This window comes from Schistocerca serialis, unplaced genomic scaffold (assembly GCF_023864345.2).
Source record: "Schistocerca serialis cubense isolate TAMUIC-IGC-003099 unplaced genomic scaffold, iqSchSeri2.2 HiC_scaffold_1451, whole genome shotgun sequence".
NCBI lineage: Eukaryota > Metazoa > Arthropoda > Insecta > Orthoptera > Acrididae > Schistocerca > Schistocerca serialis.
The window spans coordinates 937,841-962,063 of record NW_026047682.1 but is presented as its reverse complement, the minus strand read 5'-3'; the positions used below and the strand labels follow the sequence as shown (position 1 = coordinate 962,063).

The 24,223-nt window shown below is 45.2% G+C and overlaps 1 protein-coding gene across 3 annotated transcripts in view; it reads left to right on the top strand.

Moving 5' to 3' along the window:
- The window catches only part of LOC126443330 (TD and POZ domain-containing protein 1-like), a 69,583-nt gene extending 45,787 nt beyond the window's left edge, over window positions 1-23,796 (top strand). For 2 of the 3 annotated variants that reach the window (XM_050090924.1, XM_050090923.1), the window contains exons 2-4: window positions 14,332-14,905; window positions 18,333-18,479; window positions 23,390-23,796. In XM_050090924.1, the coding sequence (XP_049946881.1) occupies window positions 14,343-14,905; window positions 18,333-18,479; window positions 23,390-23,777 (1,098 nt within the window). In that variant the 5' untranslated portion in view covers window positions 14,332-14,342 and the 3' untranslated portion in view covers window positions 23,778-23,796. Of the gene's footprint in view, window positions 1-12,598; window positions 14,906-18,332; window positions 18,480-23,389 lie in introns of those variants that run through there. The other variant, XM_050090922.1, reaches the window with a different exon arrangement.
- The last annotated feature ends 427 nt before the right edge of the window (window positions 23,797-24,223 follow it).

Here is a 24,223-nt window from a genome sequence, read left to right as displayed (position 1 = left end):
AAAAGGCATGCTAGGAACCAGTGTACCATAAGGCACTTTAGATAAGAGTCCAGTTGTCTCTGCTATACTCCATGTCTTCCATGTTAAAATATTTGCATCAGGAAAAGCTTCAAGGCCACCATAATCACAATGATTGCCCCACACAACTGCAAGTGTGAGCCATGTACTCCCTCCAAATAGAGCTTGTACATCACACGTGAAATTTAGTTTAAGTCCACGAAAAACATTTGGACCTCCAATCAGTTGTTGTTTATTGAACTGACCAGCCAAGTCAATATCAATTGCCTTCAAAGATCTGTACACAGGAACGCTGCGTCGCCAGCGACGACGCCATGCACGTCGCAGAGGCATTGCGGTGGCACGTTGATACAAATAAACGTAGCAAGCCAACGCCCAGCGATACCCAGTGCTATGCTTCCGCACTCCTCGACGTTCGCAGAGCGAATGACGCTCCGTGCTGCGACGCAGCGCCAGAGCGCGCAGCTTATCGCTACGTCACTTCCGCTGATAAGTGCTCATCGGCATTTAACTTCTTCTTCTTTCGTGTATTCAACACAAAAGGCATGCTAGGAACCAGTGTACAATAAGGCACTTTAGATAAGAGTCCAGTTGTCTCTGCTATACTCCATGTCTTCCATGTTAAAATATTTGCATCAGGAAAAGCTTCAAGGCCACCATAATCACAATGATTGCCCCACACAACTGCAAGTGTGAGCCATGTACTCCCTCCAAATAGAGCTTGTACATCACACGTGAAATTTAGTTTAAGTCCACGAAAAACATTTGGACCTCCAATCAGTTGTTGTTTATTGAACTGACCAGCCAAGTCAATATCAATTGGCTTCAAAGATCTGTACACAGGAACGCTGCGTCGCCAGCGACGACGCCATGCACGTCGCAGAGGCATTGCTGTGGCGCAGCAGCGAGGGGCCTAGTATTACGAGGCCCTCGCTGCACTACATTCTTTTTTAGGGCTTTAGGACATTAGGGTAAGTGATTAATTAACCTCAATGTATTAAAAACCTCAAAGTCCTCCTCAGACGCACAGCCGCAGGCCATCCTAGAAAATGGCCTCACGGTAAGTGAGGTCTCCTTCTCAGGGTGATTAAAATAGTTAAATAAGTATCTTAAATAAGTCTTATTAGGGTGGATGTTGTAGCGGGGCTGGTGGGTGGGCATGTAACGTTACGTCCGACTTAGCCGCTGGAGCGCGTGTATATATTTTACTTAGCTCCGAGCGGGATAAAATCAAGATTGCGCAACTTCCGCCTGTGTATTTCTTACGCGAATTGCGCTGCTGATAAGATTGCTGGCATTAAAATCAAGCTGTGCTACCTAGTACAGTGCAGCAGCGAGGGGCCAACTTTATTGAAGGCCCTCGCTGCACTACATTCTTTTTTAGGGCTTTAGGACATTAGGGTAAGTGATTAATTAACCTCAATGTATTAAAAACCTCAAAGTCCTCCTCAGACGCACAGCCGCAGGCCATCCTAGAAAATGGCCTCAGATCTTTGAAGGCAATTGATATTGACTTGGCTGGTCAGTTCAATAAACAACAACTGATTGGAGGTCCAAATGTTTTTCGTGGACTTAAACTAAATTTCACGTGTGATGTACAAGCTCTATTTGGAGGGAGTACATGGCTCACACTTGCAGTTGTGTGGGGCAATCATTGTGATTATGGTGGCCTTGAAGCTTTTCCTGATGCAAATATTTTAACATGGAAGACATGGAGTATAGCAGAGACAACTGGACTCTTATCTAAAGTGCCTTATGGTACACTGGTTCCTAGCATGCCTTTTGTGTTGAATACACGAAAGAAGAAGAAGTTAAATGCCGATGAGTACTTGTTTATATGGGCTAAAGTTGGCAATGGAAATTGTAAAATAAAAATAACTGGTGATTGTATGTTATATTACAGACAATAAAGTTTCTCCTATCCGAATACCAGTCCTTTCTATCCCTAACGGACTTAGCGCGCTTCGCTCTTCGCTTCGCTACGCGCGTGACGCAAGTCACGTGACCGCGTGTGGCGTGTGGCCTTGAGTGTGCGAGAGAGAGCGCTTGGAGCTGCGAGCCCTAGTATTACTAGGCTCGCAGCGGGCAAAAATCAAGATTATCAGCGGAAGTGACGTAGCGATAAGCTGCGCGCTCTGGCGCTGCGTCGCAGCACGGAGCGTCATTCGCTCTGCGAACGTCGAGGAGTGCGGAAGCATAGCACTGGGTATCGCTGGGCGTTGGCTTGCTACGTTTACTTGTATCAACGTGCCACAGCAATGCCTCTGCGACGTGCATGGCGTCGTCGCTGGCGACGCAGCGTTCCTGTGTACAGATCTTTGAAGGCAATTGATATTGACTTGGCTGGTCAGTTCAATAAACAACAACTGATTGGAGGTCCAAATGTTTTTCGTGGACTTAAACTAAATTTCACATGTGATGTACAAGCTCTATTTGGAGGGAGTACATGGCTCACACTTGCAGTTGTGTGGGGCAATCATTGTGATTATGGTGGCCTTGAAGCTTTTCCTGATGCAAATATTTTAACATGGAAGACATGGAGTATAGCAGAGACAACTGGACTCTTATCTAAAGTGCCTTATGGTACACTGGTTCCTAGCATGCCTTTTGTGTTGAATACACGAAAGAAGAAGAGTCTTATTAGGGTGGATGTTGTAGCGGGGCTGGTGGGTGGGCATGTAACGTTACGTCCGACTTAGCCGCTGGAGCGCGTGTATATATTTTACTTAGCTCCGAGCGGGATAAAATCAAGATTGCGCAACTTCCGCCTGTGTATTTCTTGCGCGAATTGCGCTGCTGATAAGATTGCTGGCATTAAAATCAGTCCTTTCTATCCCTTGATTTTTTTTTTAATAAAAACATATTTCACATATAGCTATCTTAATTGTCCTCTCTTGGTTGTGTGCTAGGCGCGTGACCTTGAGCGGGACTTAGCGCGCTTCGCTCTTAGCTTCGCTACGCGCGTGACGCAAGTCACGTGACGGCGTGTGGCGTGTGGCCTTGAGTGTGCGAGAGAGAGCGCTTGGAGCTGCGAGCCCTAGTATTACTAGGCTCGCAGCGGGCAAAAATCAAGATTATCAGCGGAAGTGACGTAGCGATAAGTCTTATTAGGGTGGATGTTGTAGCGGGGCTGGTGGGTGGGCATGTAACGTTACGTCCGACTTAGCCGCTGGAGCGCGTGTATATATTTTACTTAGCTCCGAGCGGGATAAAATCAAGATTGCGCAACTTCCGCCTATGTATTTCTTACGCGAATTGCGCTGCTGATAAGATTGCTGGCATTAAAATCAAGCTGTGCTACCTAGTACAGTGCAGCAGCGAGGGGCCTAGTATTACGAGGCCCTCGCTGCACTACATTCTTTTTTAGGGCTTTAGGACATTAGGGTAAGTGATTAATTAACCTCAATGTATTAAAAACCTCAAAGTCCTCCTCAGACGCACAGCCGCAGGCCATCCTAGAAAATGGCCTCACGGTAAGTGAGGTCTCCTTCTCAGGGTGTAATATAACATACAATCACCAGTTATTTTTATTTTACAATTTCCATTGCCAACTTTAGCCCATATAAACAAGTACTCATCGGCATTTAACTTCTTCTTCTTTCGTGTATTCAACACAAAAGGCATGCTAGGAACCAGTGTACCATAAGGCACTTTAGATAAGAGTCCAGTTGTCTCTGCTATACTCCATGTCTTCCATGTTAAAATATTTGCATCAGGAAAAGCTTCAAGGCCACCATAATCACAATGATTGCCCCACACAACTGCAATATAACATACAATCACCAGTTATTTTTATTTTACAATTTCCATTGCCAACTTTAGCCCATATAAACAAGTACTCATCGGCATTTAACTTCTTCTTCTTTCGTGTATTCAACACAAAAGGCATGCTAGGAACCAGTGTACCATAAGGCACTTTAGATAAGAGTCCAGTTGTCTCTGCTATACTCCATGTCTTCCATGTTAAAATATTTGCATCAGGAAAAGCTTCAAGGCCACCATAATCACAATGATTGCCCCACACAACTGCAAGTGTGAGCCATGTACTCCCTCCAAATAGAGCTTGTACATCACACGTGAAATTTAGTTTAAGTCCACGAAAAACATTTGGACCTCCAATCAGTTGCTGTTTATTGAACTGACCAGCCAAGTCAATATCAATTGCCTTCAAAGATCTGTACACAGGAACGCTGCGTCGCCAGCGACGACGCCATGCACGTCGCAGAGGCATTGCTGTGGCACGTTGATACAAGTAAACGTAGCAAGCCAACGCCCAGCGATACCCAGTGCTATGCTTCCGCACTCCTCGACGTTCGCAGAGCGAATGACGCTCCGTGCTGCGACGCAGCGCCAGAGCGCGCAGCTTATCGCTACGTCACTTCCGCTGATAATCTTGATTTTTGCCCGCTGCGAGCCTAGTAATACTAGGGCTCGCAGCTCCAAGCGCTCTCTCTCGCACACTCAAGGCCACACGCCACACGCGGTCACGTGACTTGCGTCACGCGCGGACCTCCAATCAGTTGTTGTTTATTGAACTGACCAGCCAAGTCAATATCAATTGCCTTCAAAGATCTGTACACAGGAACGCTGCGTCGCCAGCGAGGACGCCATGCACGTCGCAGAGGCATTGCTGTGGCACGTTGATACAAGTAAACGTAGCAAGCCAACGCCCAGCGATACCCAGTGCTATGCTTCCGCACTCCTCGACGTTCGCAGAGCGAATGACGCTCCGTGCTGCGACGCAGCGCCAGAGCGCGCAGCTTATCGCTACGTCACTTCCGCTGATAATCTTGATTTTTGCCCGCTGCGAGCCTAGTAATACTAGGGCTCGCAGCTCCAAGCGCTCTCTCTCGCACACTCAAGGCCACACGCCACACGCGGTCACGTGACTTGCGTCACGCGCGTAGCGAAGCGCGCTAAGTCCCGCTCATGTTGTCAGTGCAAGTCACGTGACCGCGTGTGGCGTGTGGCCTTGAGTGTGCGAGAGAGAGCGCTTGGAGCTGCGAGCCCTAGTATTACTAGGCTCGCAGCGGGCAAAAATCAAGATTATCAGCGGAAGTGACGTAGCGATAAGCTGCGCGCTCTGGCGCTGCGTCGCAGCACGGAGCGTCATTCGCTCTGCGAACGTCGAGGAGTGCGGAAGCATAGCACTGGGTATCGCTGGGCGTTGGCTTGCTACGTTTACTTGTAATATAACATACAATCACCAGTTATTTTTATTTTACAATTTCCATTGCCAACTTTAGCCCATATAAACAAGTACTCATCGGCATTTAACTTCTTCTTCTTTCGTGTATTCAACACAAAAGGCATGCTAGGAACCAGTGTACCATAAGGCACTTTAGATAAGAGTCCAGTTGTCTCTGCTATACTCCATGTCTTCGATGTTAAAATATTTGCATCAGGAAAAGCTTCAAGGCCACCATAATCACAATGATTGCCCCACACAACTGCAAGTGTGAGCCATGTACTCCCTCCAAATAGAGCTTGTACATCACACGTGAAATTTAGTTTAAGTCCACGAAAAACATTTGGACCTCCAATCAGTTGTTGTTTATTGAACTGCCCAGCCAAGTCAATATCAATTGCCTTCAAAGATCGCTCTTCGCTTCGCTACGCGCGTGACGCAAGTCACGTGACCGCGTGTGGCGTGTGGCCTTGAGTGTGCGAGAGAGAGCGCTTGGAGCTGCGAGCCCTAGTATTACTAGGCTCGCAGCGGGCAAAAATCAAGATTATCAGCGGAAGTGACGTAGCGATAAGCTGCGCGCTCTGGCGCTGCGTCGCAGCACGGAGCGTCATTCGCTCTGCGAACGTCGAGGAGTGCGGAAGCATAGCACTGGGTATCGCTGGGCATGGCGTCGTCGCTGGCGACGCAGCGTTCCTGTGTACAGATCTTTGAAGGCAATTGATATTGACTTGGCTGGTCAGTTCAATAAACAACAACTGATTGGAGGTCCAAATGTTTTTCGTGGACTTAAACTAAATTTCACGTGTGATGTACAAGCTCTATTTGGAGGGAGTACATGGCTCACACTTGCAGTTGTGTGGGGCAATCATTGTGATTATGGTGGCCTTGAAGCTTTTCCTGATGCAAATATTTTAACATGGAAGACATGGAGTATAGCAGAGCCATGTACTCCCTCCAAATAGAGCTTGTACATCACACGTGAAATTTAGTTTAAGTCCACGAAAAACATTTGGACCTCCAATCAGTTGTTGTTTATTGAACTGACCAGCCAAGTCAATATCAATTGCCTTCAAAGATCTGTACACAGGAACGCTGCGTCGCCAGCGACGACGCCATGCACGTCGCAGAGGCATTGCTGTGGCACGTTGATACAAGTAAACGTAGCAAGCCAACGCCCAGCGATACCCAGTGCTATGCTTCCGCACTCCTCGACGTTCGCAGAGCGAATGACGCTCCGTGCTGCGACGCAGCGCCAGAGCGCGCAGCTTATCGCTACGTCACTTCCGCTGATAATCTTGATTTTTGCCCGCTGCGAGCCTAGTAATACTAGGGCTCGCAGCTCCAAGCGCTCTCTCTCGCACACTCAAGGCCACACGCCACACGCGGTCACGTGACTTGCGTCACGCGCGTAGCGAAGCGAAGAGCGAAGCGCGCTACGTTTACTTGTATCAACGTGCCACAGCAATGCCTCTGCGACGTGCATGGCGTCGTCGCTGGCGACGCAGCGTTCCTGTGTACAGATCTTTGAAGGCAATTGATATTGACTTTGCTGTTCAGTTCAATAAACAACAACTGATTGGAGGTCCAAATGTTTTTCGTGGACTTAAACTAAATTTCACGTGTGATGTACAAGCTCTATTTGGAGGGAGTACATGGCTCACACTTGCAGTTGTGTGGGGCAATCATTGTGATTATGGTGGCCTTGAAGCTTTTCCTGATGCAAATATTTTAACATGGAAGACATGGAGTATAGCAGAGACAACTGGACTCTTATCTAAAGTGCCTTATGGTACACTGGTTCCTAGCATGCCTTTTGTGTTGAATACACGAAAGAAGAAGAAGTTAAATGCCGATGAGCACTTGTTTAATGGGCCATTTTCTAGGATGGCCTGCGGCTGTGCGTCTGCGGAGGACTTTGAGGTTTTTAATACATTGAGGTTAATTAATCACTTACCCTAATGTCCTAAAGCCCTAAAAAAGAATGTAGTGCAGCGAGGGCCTCGTAATACTAGGCCCCTCGCTGCTGCACTGTACTAGGTAGCACAGCTTGATTTTAATGCCAGCAATCTTATCAGCAGCGCAATTCGCGTAAGAAATACACAGGCGGAAGTTGCGCAATCTTGATTTTATCCCGCTCGGAGCTAAGTAAAATATATACACGCGCTTGTATCAACGTGCCACAGCAATGCCTCTGCGACGTGCATGGCGTCGTCGCTGGCGACGCAGCGTTCCTGTGTACAGATCTTTGAAGGCAATTGATATTGACTTGGCTGGTCAGTTCAATAAACAACAACTGATTGGAGGTCCAAATGTTTTTCGTGGACTTAAACTAAATTTCACGTGTGATGTACTTGTATCAACGTGCCACAGCAATGCCTCTGCGACGTGCATGGCGTCGTCGCTGGCGACGCAGCGTTCCTGTGTACAGATCTTTGAAGGCAATTGATATTGACTTGGCTGGTCAGTTCAATAAACAACAACTGATTGGAGGTCCAAATGTTTTTCGTGGACTTAAACTAAATTTCACGTGTGATGTACTTGTATCAACGTGCCACAGCAATGCCTCTGCGACGTGCATGGCGTCGTCGCTGGCGACGCAGCGTTCCTGTGTACAGATCTTTGAAGGCAATTGATATTGACTTGGCTGGTCAGTTCAATAAACAACAACTGATTGGAGGTCCAAATGTTTTTCGTGGACTTAAACTAAATTTCACGTGTGATGTACAAGCTCTATTTGGAGGGAGTACATGGCTCACACTTGCAGTTGTGTGGGGCAATCATTGTGATTATGGTGGCCTTGAAGCTTTTCCTGATGCAAATATTTTAACATGGAAGACATGGAGTATAGCAGAGACAACTGGACTCTTATCTAAAGTGCCTTATGGTACACTGGTTCCTAGCATGCCTTTTGTGTTGAATACACGAAAGAAGAAGAAGTTAAATGCCGATGAGTACTTGTTTATATGGGCTAAAGTTGGCAATGGAAATTGTAAAATAAAAATAACTGGTGATTGTATGTTATATTACAGACAATAAAGTTTCTCCTATCCGAATACCAGTCCTTTCTATCCCTTGATTTTTTTTTAAAAAAAAACATATTTCACATATAGCTATCTTAATTGTCCTCTCTTGGTTGTGTGCTAGGCGCGTGACCTTGAGCGGGACTTAGCGCGCTTCGCTCTTCGCTTCGCTCTTCGCTTCGCTACGCGCGTGACGCAAGTCACGTGACCGCGTGTGGCGTGTGGCCTTGAGTGTGCGAGAGAGAGCGCTTGGAGCTGCGAGCGAATGACGCAGGAACCTCACGGTATTCAACACAAAAGGCATGCTAGGAACCAGTGTACCATAAGGCACTTTAGATAAGAGTCCAGTTGTCTCTGCTATACTCCATGTCTTCCATGTTAAAATATTTGCATCAGGAAAAGCTTCAAGGCCACCATAATCACAATGATTGCCCCACACAACTGCAAGTGTGAGCCATGTACTCCCTCCAAATAGAGCTTGTACATCACACGTGAAATTTAGTTTAAGTCCACGAAAAACATTTGGACCTCCAATCAGTTGTTGTTTATTGAACTGACCAGCCAAGTCAATATCAGTTGACTTCAAAGATCTGTACACAGGAACGCTGCGTCGCCAGCGACGACGCCATGCACGTCGCAGAGGCATTGCTGTGGCACGTTGATACAAGTAAACGTAGCAAGCCAACGCCCAGCGATACCCAGTGCTATGCTTCCGCACTCCTCGACGTTCGCAGAGCGAATGACGCTCCGTGCTGCGACGCAGCGCCAGAGCGCGCAGCTTATCGCTACGTCACTTCCGCTGATAATCTTGATTTTTGCCCGCTGCGAGCCTAGTAATACTAGGGCTCGCAGCTCCAAGCGCTCTCTCTCGCACACTCAAGGCCACACGCCACACGCGGTCACGTGACTTGCGTCACGCGCGTAGCGAAGCGAAGAGCGAAGCGCGCTAAGTCCCGCTTGTATCAACGTGCCACAGCAATGCCTCTGCGACGTGCATGGCGTCGTCGCTGGCGACGCAGCGTTCCTGTGTACAGATCTTTGAAGGCAATTGATATTGACTTGGCTGGTCAGTTCAATAAACAACAACTGATTGGAGGTCCAAATGTTTTTCGTGGACTTAAACTAAATTTCACGTGTGATGTACAAGCTCTATTTGGAGGGAGTACATGGCTCACACTTGCAGTTGTGTGGGGCAATCATTGTGATTATGGTGGCCTTGAAGCTTTTCCTGATGCAAATATTTTAACATGGAAGACATGGAGTATAGCAGAGACAACTGGACTCTTATCTAAAGTGCCTTATGGTACACTGGTTCCTAGCATGCCTTTTGTGTTGAATACACGAAAGAAGAAGAAGTTAAATGCCGATGAGTACTTGTTTATATGGGCTAAAGTTGTCAATGGAAATTGTAAAATAAAAATAACTGGTGATCGGCATTTAACTTCTTCTTCTTTCGTGCATTCAACACAAAAGGCATGCTAGGAACCAGTGTACCATAAGGCACTTTAGATAAGAGTCCAGTTGTCTCTGCTATACTCCATGTCTTCCATGTTAAAATATTTGCATCAGGAAAAGCTTCAAGGCCACCATAATCACAATGATTGCCCCACACAACTGCAAGTGTGAGCCATGTACTCCCTCCAAATAGAGCTTGTACATCACACGTGAAATTTAGTTTAAGTCCACGAAAAACATTTGGACCTCCAATCAGTTGTTGTTTATTGAACTGACCAGCCAAGTCAATATCAATTGCCTTCAAAGATCTGTACACAGGAACGCTGCGTCGCCAGCGACGACGCCATGCACGTCGCAGAGGCAACTTCTTCTTCTTTCGTGTATTCAACACAAAAGGCATGCTAGGAACCAGTGTACCATAAGGCACTTTAGATAAGAGTCCAGTTGTCTCTGCTATACTCCATGTCTTCCATGTTAAAATATTTGCATCAGGAAAAGCTTCAAGGCCACCATAATCACAATGATTGCTACCACACAACTGCAAGTGTGAGCCATGTACTCCCTCCAAATAGAGCTTGTACATCACACGTGAAATTTAGTTTAAGTCCACGAAAAACATTTGGACCTCCAATCAGTTGTTGTTTATTGAACTGACCAGCCAAGTCAATATCAATTGACTTCAAAGATCTGTACACACGTGACCGCGTGTGGCGTGTGGCCTTGAGTGTGCGAGAGAGAGCGCTTGGAGCTGCGAGCCCTAGTATTACTAGGCTCGCAGCGGGCCCTAGTATTACTAGGCTCGCAGCGGGCAAAAATCAAGATTATCAGCGGAAGTGACGTAGCGATAAGCTGCGCGCTCTGGCGCTGCGTCGCAGCACGGAGCGTCATTCGCTCTGCGAACGTCGAAGAGTGCGGTAGCATAGCACTGGGTATCGCTGGGCGTTGGCTTGCTACGTTTACTTGTATCAACGTGCCACAGCAATGCCTCTGCGACGTGCATGGCGTCGTCGCTGGCGACGCAGCGTTCCTGTGTACAGATCTTTGAAGGCAATTGATATTGACTTGGCTGGTCAGTTGAATAAACAACAACTGATTGGAGGTCCAAATGTTTTTCGTGGACTTAAACTAAATTTCACGTGTGATGTACAAGCTCTATTTGGAGGGAGTACATGGCTCACACTTGCAGTTGTGTGGGGCAATCATTGTGATTATGGTGGCCTTGAAGCTTTTCCTGATGCAAATATTTTAACATGGAAGACATGGAGTATAGCAGAGACAACTGGACTCTTATCTAAAGTGCCTTATGGTACACTGGTTCCTAGCATGCCTTTTGTGTTGAATACACGAAAGAAGAAGAAGTTAAACAAGATGAAAACTTGAGATGGGGCACTCGAAATCGATAGTCGGAATACGAAGCGGAAGAAAAGTTGGAGGAGAAAAGAACTGAAGTAAGGGAATGAAAGGGGAAGCTGTCCGGCAGAATTTTGCACTGAGCATAATTTAACCACTAACAGTTTGTTTGAATCATCAAAGACAATTGCGTACATGACAGGAGTCAGAATGCACCTCACTATTTGAGACATACTATATAGTCCTAATATTTACTATTACTTAACAAATGAGATTAATGTGCTCGGATCGAACCTTCTCTCATGACTCTGGAAGTTGCGAATGTCCATTCCAATCAGCTGGAAATTTGTTTCCTGAACCAGAGATTACGAGTTGCAATTTTCATGTTAATCAACGACGTGGAAGAAAAACGAAGAAAGACATTGTCATCTAACAATGTATCCAGAGTACGATATATTATCTTAGAAATATTGGATAATGGTTGGCTGTCTATTCAGAAAATACTGTCTGAAAAACTAGAGTTTCGTCGATTATTTGACTTTCTGGACCAGTTGGTTGATAAAAAGACCAGATGCCATCAGACATGTGGAATTACAGTGGAAGGCCCCATCACATCGAAAACGCCTCTGAGGGGTGGAAGAAAGTTATCTACTAATATCAAAAGCTCAGCCAAATGTTTACTCATTAATAAAAACCTTCAAGAAGGTTGATTAATTTCGAATTTGGATGGAAAAAGAATAAAGAAGACTGCAATTCATACTGATGAGGCGACTGTAAAGATTCCAAATTGATGGCACCGTGAAATCGTTTCTAACTTGTGTGACCCACACACGGAAATTACACTGTAGAAGGAAACATCACCACCATTGGAAATTATATAAATATTGAAAAGTAGTTTAATGCACATCGTACTCATTGGAAAGCTTGTAAACAACTTTAATGATGGACGAAATGAGACCACTTCCTCACGGTTTTCCTGGGAAACGACACACCGACAGCTAAATACCTGTTGCAATTTGTGGAACATTCGGTAATGAAGACCGGTAGGGCTACCTTAAAGGTCATGCCTCTTCTAGGGCACCAGCACGGCACTCCTATTGAGAGAGACTCTATGAAGAAAAACCTGTGTGGGTGGACAGCAAACGGAAAACCGGTGCAGAAGACACAAATGACAAGCAGCCACATCCACTCATTCGCCCTCTGTCTGCAGACCACTGCACGCTGTGTGGTCGAACCACTGTCCTCCCGAATGAGAGCCCAGAGTGTATCACCGCCGCTTCCTGCATACCCAGTCCACTACTTGCATTTCACGCACGTTTCTCTGCCGGTTACTTGGCGCAAACACGTACGAAGATTGTGTCTCCAAAATATGCTGAAGGTGATCGGGACCATGGCTATCTGTCTACTAATAATTCAGACACGATCCCGCTCAGTATCTTGGCAAATTTGTGATTATCTAGAAAACCGTTTGAGTGAAAGGCGCTGCGGAAGCTCAGTGTAAACTACTGTCGCATTGCGAGTGTCACAATAAAGTAGAATACTACACCACTGATCTGAGGATACATTAAAGATTTATAAGACAATGACGTCTGTTTCTTAGATGAGGAACATGTCGATGCTCGAAGACCGTATGGAAATGTAAACGGCTTTACAGTTTTTACCACTTCGTTTGACATGCAGCAGCACTTGGATGTAGGAAAATGCGGTAACAATACCTGTAAACAACAGTAAAAAGTCGTTCATTATGCGATTACAACGCCAGTGTCCAAAGTTTTGAGCCTATAACACTGAGTGCATACTTGGAATGGGGAGGGGAAAAAAACAAAAAACCACAAAGCGATATAAAACGGAAACAAATGTACAACTAAGGAGGGATGGGGAAGGAAGACTTGGGTTGGTCGGGTGGCTTCCAGAAGCCTGCAGTGTACGTGTTGGCCTGCGACCCTGCGCTGACCTCCGGCGCTATGCTCTGTACAGCACTGCCTCGGCGTCTCCATCCACGTCGGGCTGCCGTGACAGAAGCCTTGGGACGAATTCTTAGGCGCTCTCCTGGCACCGTAACGGTCCGGAAGACGTCTTTCGCTGGTGGAATGGAGATGCTCATTCGGCACGACGCCGTTCTCGCGAAACCCACTTGTCTGAATTTACGAAACCAGTTTACACTGTAGGGTGTGGAACTATTTCACTGACTCCGTCGTTTGCCCCTCATACGACCAGGAGAGTCAAGAGTGATGTCGGAGCTGTGATAGAGCTTACTTTGGTTTAACCATGACGTATCTGTCACCTAATAACTATACGAACGTTCTGTGGGGCAAAGATGCTATATAAACACGTCCACGCCAAAAGGAGATACAAATATATATTTGTGGGAAAGTTCCACAACACACGTTCTGGAAATGGAGGTAACGAGTTTAATTCCTAAACTGCTCAACCTGGAAATACCTGGGTACACCATAGCTTGCAACATTCGGATAAAATGGCGACGTGATTTATGATTGTATTATGCAGCATTCTTTACAATGTAGGTGGCCGCTGCATCTTTTTCTGAAGAAAGAAGATGCAGATATCGATCTATTCAAAGGAGAGTTAAAGATACCAATGAATTTAGACTCTTACAGTGGTTCAAAACTGTTCAAATGGCTCTGAGGACCATGGGACTTAACATCAGAGGTCATCAGTCCAATAGAACCTAGAACTACTTAAACCTAACTAAGCTAAGGACATCACACACATCGATGCCCGAGGCGGGATTCTAACCTGCGACCGTAGCATGCGCGCGGTTCCGGATGGAAGCGACTAGAACCGCTCGGCCACCATGGCCGGTCAAGTTTAATCGTGCCTACCCTGAGAAATTCACCGAGGAAACTGATTTCTGCATTACATGTACATTGCTTCTGATCAGGTGTCACGGATCTGAGGAACCTGAGATAAGGAGGAAGAAAATTTTTCTCAGAGGTGCCACGAGCTTGGATTTAAATATAAGTCTTGTAACTTTAGTGCTGAAACAAGTTTGTTGTTTTGCCATTTTTTTGCTATGACATAAATAAACCATCTTTTGACTGAGAGCGATAACATTTTTAGAAGGTGAAAGCAGTCTATCGTAGCACCGCGCTGGTAGTTAAAAACCTTAGGTGATCACGAAGCAGTACGGACCCTTGTCATTTGAAGGAAACTGGTGACGTTGCAATTGATTTAGGGTGTACAACACTTTAACAGCTGTTGTTTCATACAGGTATGCATGCGCCTCGTACAAGTGTTGAGGGTGCAGTGTGAGGGCTGCTCAGTGGTACTGTGTTTCAGGACCACCCACCATGTCGGCAGTTACAGAGGTTCAGAACACCACAACCGAGGCCCTGGCCGCCCTGGTAGACGGGGGTGAAGACGCCCTGGTGACATTAGTGGCGGGCGAGACGAGGGTGGCGGCTCACAGGGCCGTGTTGGCAGCCGCGAGCCCCGTGTTCGCAGCGATGTTCGCGCACGAGATGCTGGAGGCCAGCTGCGGCCAGGTGAGCATCAACGACGTGGAGGGGCCGGTGCTGAAGCTCCTGGTCGCCTACGCGTATACCCTGCAGGCCCCCCAGCTGCCCGACACGGCCCCCCAGCTGCTGGCGGCGGCCGAGAAGTACGGCTTGTCGGCCCTGAAGGCTGCCTGCGAGCGGCAGCTGATGTCGCAGTTGGCCGTCGAGACCGCAGCGGCGACGGCCGTCACGGCAGTGAGGCACTCGTGCCCGGACGCCACCAGGGCTGCCGTCGCCTTCATAAAGGACCACCTGCAGGTGATGGCCACGCGGGGCTGGGCGGACGCTGTGCTCGAGTACCCGCAAGAAGTCATTGAAGTCAGCAGAATGCTCGGTGAGCCACCAGCAGAAGCCAGGTAAGCACGATTCCCTTTTTGGCAGTGCTACTGTGAATTTGACGTCGTCCTTGCTTTGTTCGTCGTGGGTTTCTTTGCTGCCTACATTGCATAGCACCTTAACGTCATCTACTTACTGGTCGTCGGTCACGATGCTAAGTCTCTCATTGTTTACACTTCTTCTGCTTCTTACCAATTTCGCCTTTCTCTGATTTACTCTGATTCCATATTCTGTACTCATTCGACTGTCCGTTCCATTCAGCAAACCCTGTAATTCTTCTTCATTGTCACTGAGGGAGTCAGTCATCAGCAAATCTTATATCATTTCACCCTGAATTTTAATTCCACTCTTCAATCTTTCCATTAAATTTTCCAAAGCACTTTTAAAATCTGATTCTGATCACCATTATTTTCCATACCGACTCCTGCTTGTTCTTCTGTCACGCCATCGGACAAGTTGTTCCAATCAGCGAGGCCTTCAGTGTACTCTTTCCAACTATCCGATCTCGCCTCTGTATTTAACACTCGAATTCCCATTGTGCTCTTAATGTTACCACGCTTGCCTCTAATTTTGTGGAAGATTGCTTTGACTTTTCTATATGCTGCGTCAGTTGTCCCAAGAATCATTTCCTCTTTGATTTTTTCACATTTTTTGTGCAGCCAATTCACCTTAGCTTCTCTGCACTTCTATTCATTTCATCCTTAAGTGACATATTTCTCTATTACTGAATTTTCCTGAATATTTTTGAACTTCTTTCTTTGATTGATCAACTGAAGGATTTCTTATGTTTTCCATAGTTTCTTCGCAGTTAGCTTCTTTGTACCGACGTTTTTCCTTCCAACTTCTGTTACTGTTGTTGTTGAAGATATCTATTCCTCTTCGACTGAACTACCTATTGAGCTGCTTATTATTGCAGTATCTGTAGCCTCAGAGAACATAAATCTCATCTCTTCTTTCCTTAGTACTACTGTATTCCACTTCTTTGTCCATCGATGGCTCCTGACGAGTCTCATAAAATTCAGCCTACTCTTCATCACTGCTAAATTGTTATGACTCTATATCTACTCCTGGGTATGCTTTACAGTCCAATATCTGATTTCAAAATGTTAGACTGACAATAATATAGTGTGACTTTAAACCTCCCATATTTCGGTCCTTTTCCAAGTATACCCCCTTGTCTCAAGATTCTTGAATAGACTATACCAGCTATTACTAGAATAAATTTACTGTAGAGCTTAACTAGCCTTTCTTCTCTCCTATTCCTATTATCAAGTACATATTCTCGTGTAACCCTTTCTTCTACTCCTTCCCCTACCATTACATTTCAATCCCTCCATGACTATTACATACCTACCAAATTACCTGTTCAGTATCCTCATACTTTTTCTCTCTCTTCACCTTCAACTTGTGACGTCATCATGTATAGCTGAACTATGCATGTTGTTGGTTTGCTTTCGATTCTCACGAGAAAATATTTATACTCGCTTTCTGCCCTGCCTTTCTATTGATACTGAATCCTACTGCTATTGCTACTACCCTATTCTCATGTGACCAGAAATCCTTTCCTTCCCTTTTCTTTCCTTTCCGCGTCACTGACACCCACTACAGCTAGATACGTCCTCAGCATTTCCCTTTTCTTATTTTCTAGCTTCCCAACCACATACAAATTCCTTACTTTCCACATCACGACTCGTAGAACGTTGTCCTTTTGTTGATTACTCAACTTTTTTCCCATGGTCACCTCCCCCTTGTGCCTCCTCGCCTGGAGGTTTGAATGGGGGACTAGTCTTGCCAATGGAGAGTCTGTACAGCACAGACTTATTGAATCACATGCCTCATTAACGGACGTTATGTAACTTTATGCAATGGTTTACATTGGCTTCTGTATCCTCACGTTGTTGATCATTGCCAATTCTTCCTCATTAAGGACCAGTTTCCGACTTCAAGAGAAAGAGAGTGCCCTGAACCTCTGTCGGCCCCTCCGCCCTCTTTGGAAAGGCTGTTGGCTGAAAGAGGGTGACACCTGATGCTGGAAGTCTTCAGACACCAATGCTGATGATTCTTATTCAAAATTTAAGCGACTGTGAGGTTCAAACCCGGGACTGAGGATTTTCCTGATTACTAAAAAAGACGCTACCCCTAAGTGACTGGCCCCAAAGAGCAGGGTATGACTCCCTGAGATATCCAGTAAAGCAGGAGCTATGAGCGCTGGGGCTAGTCATGCACACTGGGGGCAAACAAGAAGAGAATAATGCAGCCAGCACAGTAACATTGTCACACTCAATGCTGTGCCTTACAATCACATTTCCTTCTCGTCTCTGTTCAGCTATCGCCCTGAATATTTTCCGTGCATTCCCTTTTACAAAACAGACAGGAAATCTCTGCCCCCCCCTGTCGTGTTTGAAGTTCCCTGTGGCGTTACCAGAGGTCGTCCACGGAATCCTATGAGTTTTCCTGCTACTGGGATACAGCAGATTATATTCGCTGTCCACCTACAGGTGTACGACATATCTCCCACAACGTCAGTATTGATGTGACGTTTTCATCCAGCTATCATTTGTTGCCTCTGTCTCTTAGATACATTTACTCGATACAAGTCTATTTATTTCCTTTTCAACTGTTTTTAAATCCATATTCAATAGACTACAGGTTACTTCACAAGTTGGAACCATTGTCCATCAGATAAAATTGCATACACGGCCTAATCCATTTTTTCTTTTAATGGTTGTCTCTACTGCAAACTGCTTAACACGAAAATTGTTGTTCAAGAAGCACATCACCACTGCTGCCTTTTCAATAAATCGAATTGTGGAGACATTACATGCATATATACAGTTCTATTTGCTTTTCTCAAATGCAGATTTTGAATATACTCTTGATAACTTTTATAGCATAGCTCTTGTAATTCTTGTCCATCTTCGTCATTCCCTCGGGCTTCACATCAAACAGCGGCTGCATATCCATGACCGTATAGTTTCAACAGTAAGTTGATAGCCCAACTTATCAGTTTGTTTTTCTCTCTCTCTCTCTCTCTCTCTCTCTCTCTCTCTCTCTCTCTCCCCTTCCAGTGATATAATTCAGCATCCATATCAGTTTTCAAATTACCTCACAACCAAAAGTAGCGGCCAGTTGACTTTAACTGCTTCTAAATTCTGTCTGATAGTTGTTCTGTCAGGGCAGCAAAATTCTTGGCCCTTATGTTTGGGATTTGGTTTGTGCTTCATTTTGAACAATTTGTTGTTTTGCATCTTAAGCTACGCCAGTGGGGAATATAGCAGAAGTAGTGCAGAAAAAGACCAGTTAATTGGTGGCACAGTCACGTTAAGTGACAGGCTGGTGTTGTTGGCACTGTGTGTTCCGTTGCCCCGGTGGACAGTCCCTCAGCTGTACCGCCTGCAATGAGCCCCTGTGTGAACGCACCCACCCACACAGTGTTTCTCTGTGCAGCTCGCCGACCGCCACAGGGGGCGGGTCCACCCCCAACTCTGACAGTCAACCCCACAGCGGCCACAGCCGGACTCCTGCTGCAGCTGCGCCTCCCACATCTGCCCGACACACCCCTCCACCCGATGACGCAGCCGTCTCTCGCTTCCGGTGAGTTGTGTTGCCACACGTGCCCAAGTCTTACCCTCACAGTACTGCTTATTTTGGCATTAACCAGCCGATATAGTAAATAAAATAAAATACAGATTCCTTCAGTTTTCGGATAGAGGTTACAGTTGCCATTAAACATTACTCCTTTCTCACTTTTTTGGCTATGATATTTTGAAGATTGAGCACATATGCAGAAGATTTCTCGTTCTCTGTATTTGCAGTGAGAATTACGTTCAGTTCAGAGTCACTCAACTGTAGTTACGTAGGAAGTGTCCCATACAAATCATACCCATTCCCAAAGATTCTTTATATATTGATGTGTTGAATCTAGATTTTGTTTTGAGTGATGTTTGTGTGTCTTACAAATTGATTCTGAATTAATTGGGTGTGGAAACGGGATTTTTCACACAATTCCAAACAAAACTTATGTGAATGGTTGTAGATATAAGTTATTGAAGACACTCAGGAAGAAATGGCGAAAATAAGGTAAACAGAAATAGAAGTAATGACAAAAAGTCATTTAGTACTGGAATGAGGATACAGCTTGTTTTGGGTATGTCTTAAAATGTAATTCGAATATTCCTTAAATGGTTCCCTGGTCAGTTACATCTGTAGTGACTATTGGAAATCTGTGCCGCACTGTAACAGGAACCCAGATTTGCTGCTTATTGCAGGCAGTCTCCTTGACCAGTAGGCTGCCTGAGCACACCTCCACTTCTGACTCAGTGTCTCATCGACACTTCCACTAGAGTTTATCCCGGGGGACTTGTGGGAAGAGTAGCAAAAGGAAATCGAATCGGTGGATGTTACCCTACTGCAGAGGATGTACATGAGAACCTCTGGTGGTAGTGTTAGCAAATCATGGGTAAAAAACATCGTCGACAATGGTAATTCCATCTACGCTAGCAAACGCACTCAGCTGGTCTAATGGTTGAGGTATCTGCTCTCGAGAAGTGAGAAATGCAGTGGGTGTGGCTGAGTGGAGATGCGTACAGCACTGTATGGCTCGTGACTCTTAAACAAACTCCTGCAACTGATGGATGATGGTCACCAGGTGTGATGAGTAGTGGATTTGATTCACCGAGGAGAAGTTTTGCCTAATTCCATGGTATAGTTAACTTTTATTTTTAGAAAAGAGCAACCGACGTGGGCAAAGATAGTTGGTCCTACTGAAAATATATATATATATACATAACCAACAGCAGAGTTTCCACAATGATGGTGCCACTACAGCGGAGTTACTAAATACAGTTTTCCTAAATTCCTTCACGAAAAAAGGCAAAGTAAATATTCAAGAATTCGAAACCAGAACAGCTGTTACCATGAGTGACATAAAAGTACATATGTTAGGTGTTGTGAAGCAACTCAAATCACTTAAGAAAGGCAAGTCTTCTGGTCCAGATGGAATACGAATTAGGTTCCTTTCAGAGTATGCAGACACAATAGTGCCTTTCTTAGCAATCATATACAACCGTTCACTTGACAGAAGGTCTGTTCCTAAAGACTGGAAAGTAGCACAGGTCACACTAATACTCAAGAAAGGAAATAGGAGTAACCTATTTAATTACAGACACATATTACTGACCTCAATTTGCAGTAGGATTTTGGAGAATATACTGAACTCGAACATTATGACTCTTCTTGAAGAAAGTGACTTATTGATACATAACCAACACGGATTCAGAAAATATCGTTATTGTGCAACACAGCTCGCTATTTATTCCCATGAAGTAATGAGTGCTCTCGACAAGGGATCTAAGATCGATTCCATATTCCTAGATTTCCAGAAGGGTTTTGATACCATTCCTAACAAGAGACTATTACATGGTGTATACGGCCGGAAGATCCGGGATAGCCCCAGGAATTTTTTCATCCGCAAGAAAACCGGGAAAAACAGGGGAATTTTCTAGAATCCCTGGAGTTTTTCATTGATTTAGTTTTCAGTTAATTTTTTGTCATTTTGACTGGTAATAACCGATACTCTAACAAAGGACATTACTGTATCCCGCTACTGCTGACTGCAGCAACAAAATATGAACGAGGGAATGAAATTTAAATTCCAAAGGAAATGCTTCATATGTAAACAAAAAACACACGGTGCTCATACAAGCGTCTGCTAATAGCAAAATGTGTGAAAGGCTGTAGGAAGACAATGCAGTGCTTCGTAACAACAAATTACCTCCAATCAGCGTGACGTCACAACTGTTTACATCAGATTCATTTAAGCAGTTACGAGCGGAATCACGGGCATGCGCAGTTGAGTCGCGTCTGAGTAGTACCTTCTCCTGCTTCTGGAAACAGGAATGTCGCTGTTGGTTCTGTACGCAGCAAACCGGACTATCTGAACCAGGCGGCAATTTCGGCGGCGAGGGGGGGGGGGGGGGGGCGCAAATTTGTAGTGTTGAGGAAAAATAACCTTGTTTCACAAAGCACCTAGCATCTAGAGCACATTGGTCTATCGATTATTCAAAAGAGTTTGAAGCTCATCCTTGTCGCTTTTTGAACATTTTTGATCACATTCTAAGTTGATTTCTGAATGAATCATAAGTTGATTTTTGAATGCGTGCATAGTGTACGTGATGTACCTGCCAGGGGACTCCTCGTCACATCTGGAAATAAACTTTCCTGTAGACAAAAGGGGACGGGGCTACACGAGCTGAGCGGAATAAAGCCTCACGGGTGATTTTCTTTATGATGCGGGAAGTGGCAATTGGCACCAAACAAAGAAAAGTGGGGGGTCATCGACATGGGTCCTAAGAGAAATGCGCTAAATTTTGGGTACACGATAAATCGCACAAATTTAAGGGCTGTCAATTCGACTAAATACCTAGGGATTACAATTACGAGCAACTTAAATTGTAATGACCACATAGATAATATTGTGGGAAAGGCGAAACAAAGACTGCGCTTTGTTGGCAGAAACTTAGAAGATGCGACAAACCTACCAAAGAGAGCCTACATTACACTTGTATGTCCTCTGGTGGAATATTGCTGCGCGGTGTGGGATCCTTACCAGGTACGATTGGCGGAGGACAGCTAAAAAGTGCAAAGAAGGGCAGTTCGTTTAGTGTTATCGCGCAATATGGGTGAGTGTGTCACTGATGTGATACGCGAGTTGGTGTGGCAGTCACTAAAACAAAGGCGGTTTTCTTTGCGGCGAGATCTGTTTACGAAATTTAAATTGCCAGTTTTCTCTTCCGATGGAAAAGATTTTGTTGACATCCACCTATGTAGGGCGAAATAATCAACATAATAAAATAAGAGAAATCAGAGCTCCAATGGAAAGATTGAGGTGTTCTTTTTCCCACGCGGCATATGACAGTGGAATGGTTGAGCAGTAGTATGAAAATGGTTCATTGAACCCTCTGCCAGGAACTTCAGTGTGGATTGCAGAGTAACCATGTAGATGTTGATTCCCTCCTGTATAGAGATTAAAGTACTTCCTGCTTTGATTGACCAAGATAATCAGCTGCAGATATCGACTCTGGAATCCATTGAACGTTTAAAACCCTCCTGCACCTCAGGCAGGCAACAGAAGCACGCCCATTTCGACTGGCAGTCATGGAAGACACAGAGATTTAGTGTTGAAATTATATCAGGAGCAGGCAACAAACAGAAATTTTTCAATTTTCGTGCATACAAGTCATGCGGGTAATAACGCGTAATTTGGCGCAGGAAGTACATACTTACAAGTAAAGAAAATTTTAAAAACGCTCAATATAAGATGACACACACCTACATGTGGTACATGCACACTGAAAACATCGATAGTGTCGAATTGTATACTTGGTATCCAGGATAATAGTATTAATTATGCAGCACATGCTGATACCAAAAGCAGTATGCTCCATAGAGAACGTGAAACAAAGGAGAAAACAATAGAACGCCAGGATGAGATGCAAGACTTGGAAAGGTAAGAAGTGGGGAAATGTTTATGATGCAAACACAACAGGTTATGTTACAACGAAAAAAGTGAGAAAGGAAGCAATGGACTAACAGCACACACAATAACAAACTAGGACAATGACAAACAAAGAATAAAGTTTTGGGGGACGAATCGGTAGCTTTCAGAGAAAGTAGGAAAAGATCAAATAGGTAAAAACAGGGCCAAATAGAAATCCTTGGTTAATGCAGGAGATACTGAGTTCAACTGTTAAAAGAAGAAACTATAAAAATTCAGCAAATAAAGCAGGCAAAAGGAAATATGAATGTTTAACAAATTATTGACAAGAAGTGGAAAATGCCTAAGGAGGACTGTGTAGGTGTGTGTGTGTGTGTGTGTGTGTGTGTGTGTGTGTGTGTGTGTGTGTGTGTGTGTGTGTCAGGGAGAGTCGACCTGGTGCCCTTGTTGTATTTTAAAGATGTCGACCAACTTATTGTGTACGAAGCAGTGACTTTTATATTTTTTGTCGGTATTTCAGAAAATTTCCGTGTTACTGGTCTGAATGACTTGGCTGTCTGGTGAGGAAATTGTATTTCAGTACTTACAGATAGATGCGTTCAGTTTCTAGTGTTTTCTTCGTAAGTGAAAGAAGGAATTGGTACGCAGAGAAGGTAGTTTTAGGGGTGTGTTTGAATGTAGATGAAGGATTGGGTAGCAACTGCATGCCGAGGTGAAAGGAGGCGGATCTGTGGAGTGAATTATGAGGAAAACCAAATGAATTTGTTAGGAGATGGAGTGCACCTATTTTTAATGGGAGATGGCTGAAGTTTTTGATTATGGGCTAGTGCTGTGGATCTGTCTACGCTGGTTAACCCGTATCGCAGAAGCGAGATTTCTAGATTTGTGACTTGTCGCTCGGAAGAAGTGTATTCCGAATTGTTGCGACAGTTTTGTGGCTGTTACAGTTTCTTTCATTTGGTGTGTGTGTCTCGATAGTAGAGAGTAAGAGTGTCGATGTTTTGTGCAGGAGCCTTTCTGGGGCAGAGCGAAGCAGGAAACTGAGAGAGGCGGCTAAGAAAGGGGCGGTGGAGGAGGTGCGGCTATTGCTGGCGGCTGGGGCGGACGTGGGGGCAAGGGACGTGGACGGAGAGACCGCCCTGCACTGGGCTGCACTGAGAGGCCACGCGGCTGTGGTGCGGCTGCTGCTCTCTGCGGCGTCCGACCCCAACGCCAGGGATCAGTGGTGGCGGACGCCGCTGCACTGGGCGGCACGGAATGGCCACGCAGAAGCGGCGGCTGCGTTGCTGCAGGCCGGAGCCGACAGGGGGAAGACGGATGAAGATGCGGACACCCCCCTGGACTACGCCAGGCAGCAAAACCAACACCATCTCGTAGAGATGCTAACACAGCGTTAATACGTACCACTAGAGGAAATGTCATCATGTACTTCATTGTACATGATATTAAAATAAAAAATTGAAAAAAGATCGCTTTCTCTATTCATTTGTACCTTTTGCAGTCCACACAATTTCACCAGTAACACCACAACTACTGCAACAGGAGATATCTGTAAACAAACGTGACAAACCTTCCTTTTGAGAATTCACTCTGTAAAACATTTCACAAGCAATTTCTGCAAAAGCTCAGTAACAATTGACAAATACTCCATCATTCATAAACTTCACTTCTCTCTCCCTCTCTGTCTTGCGTTTCTCGTCCCACATACAATATTCAAACAGCTTACAAGCATACAGCCGACGTCTCTCACAACCGCCTGTATTTCGAAACGTAAACACCCAATCTCTTCCGAGAAACAAATCCGAGAATAGCGGTTGTTGTGTAACACGTCGCCCAGCCGCAA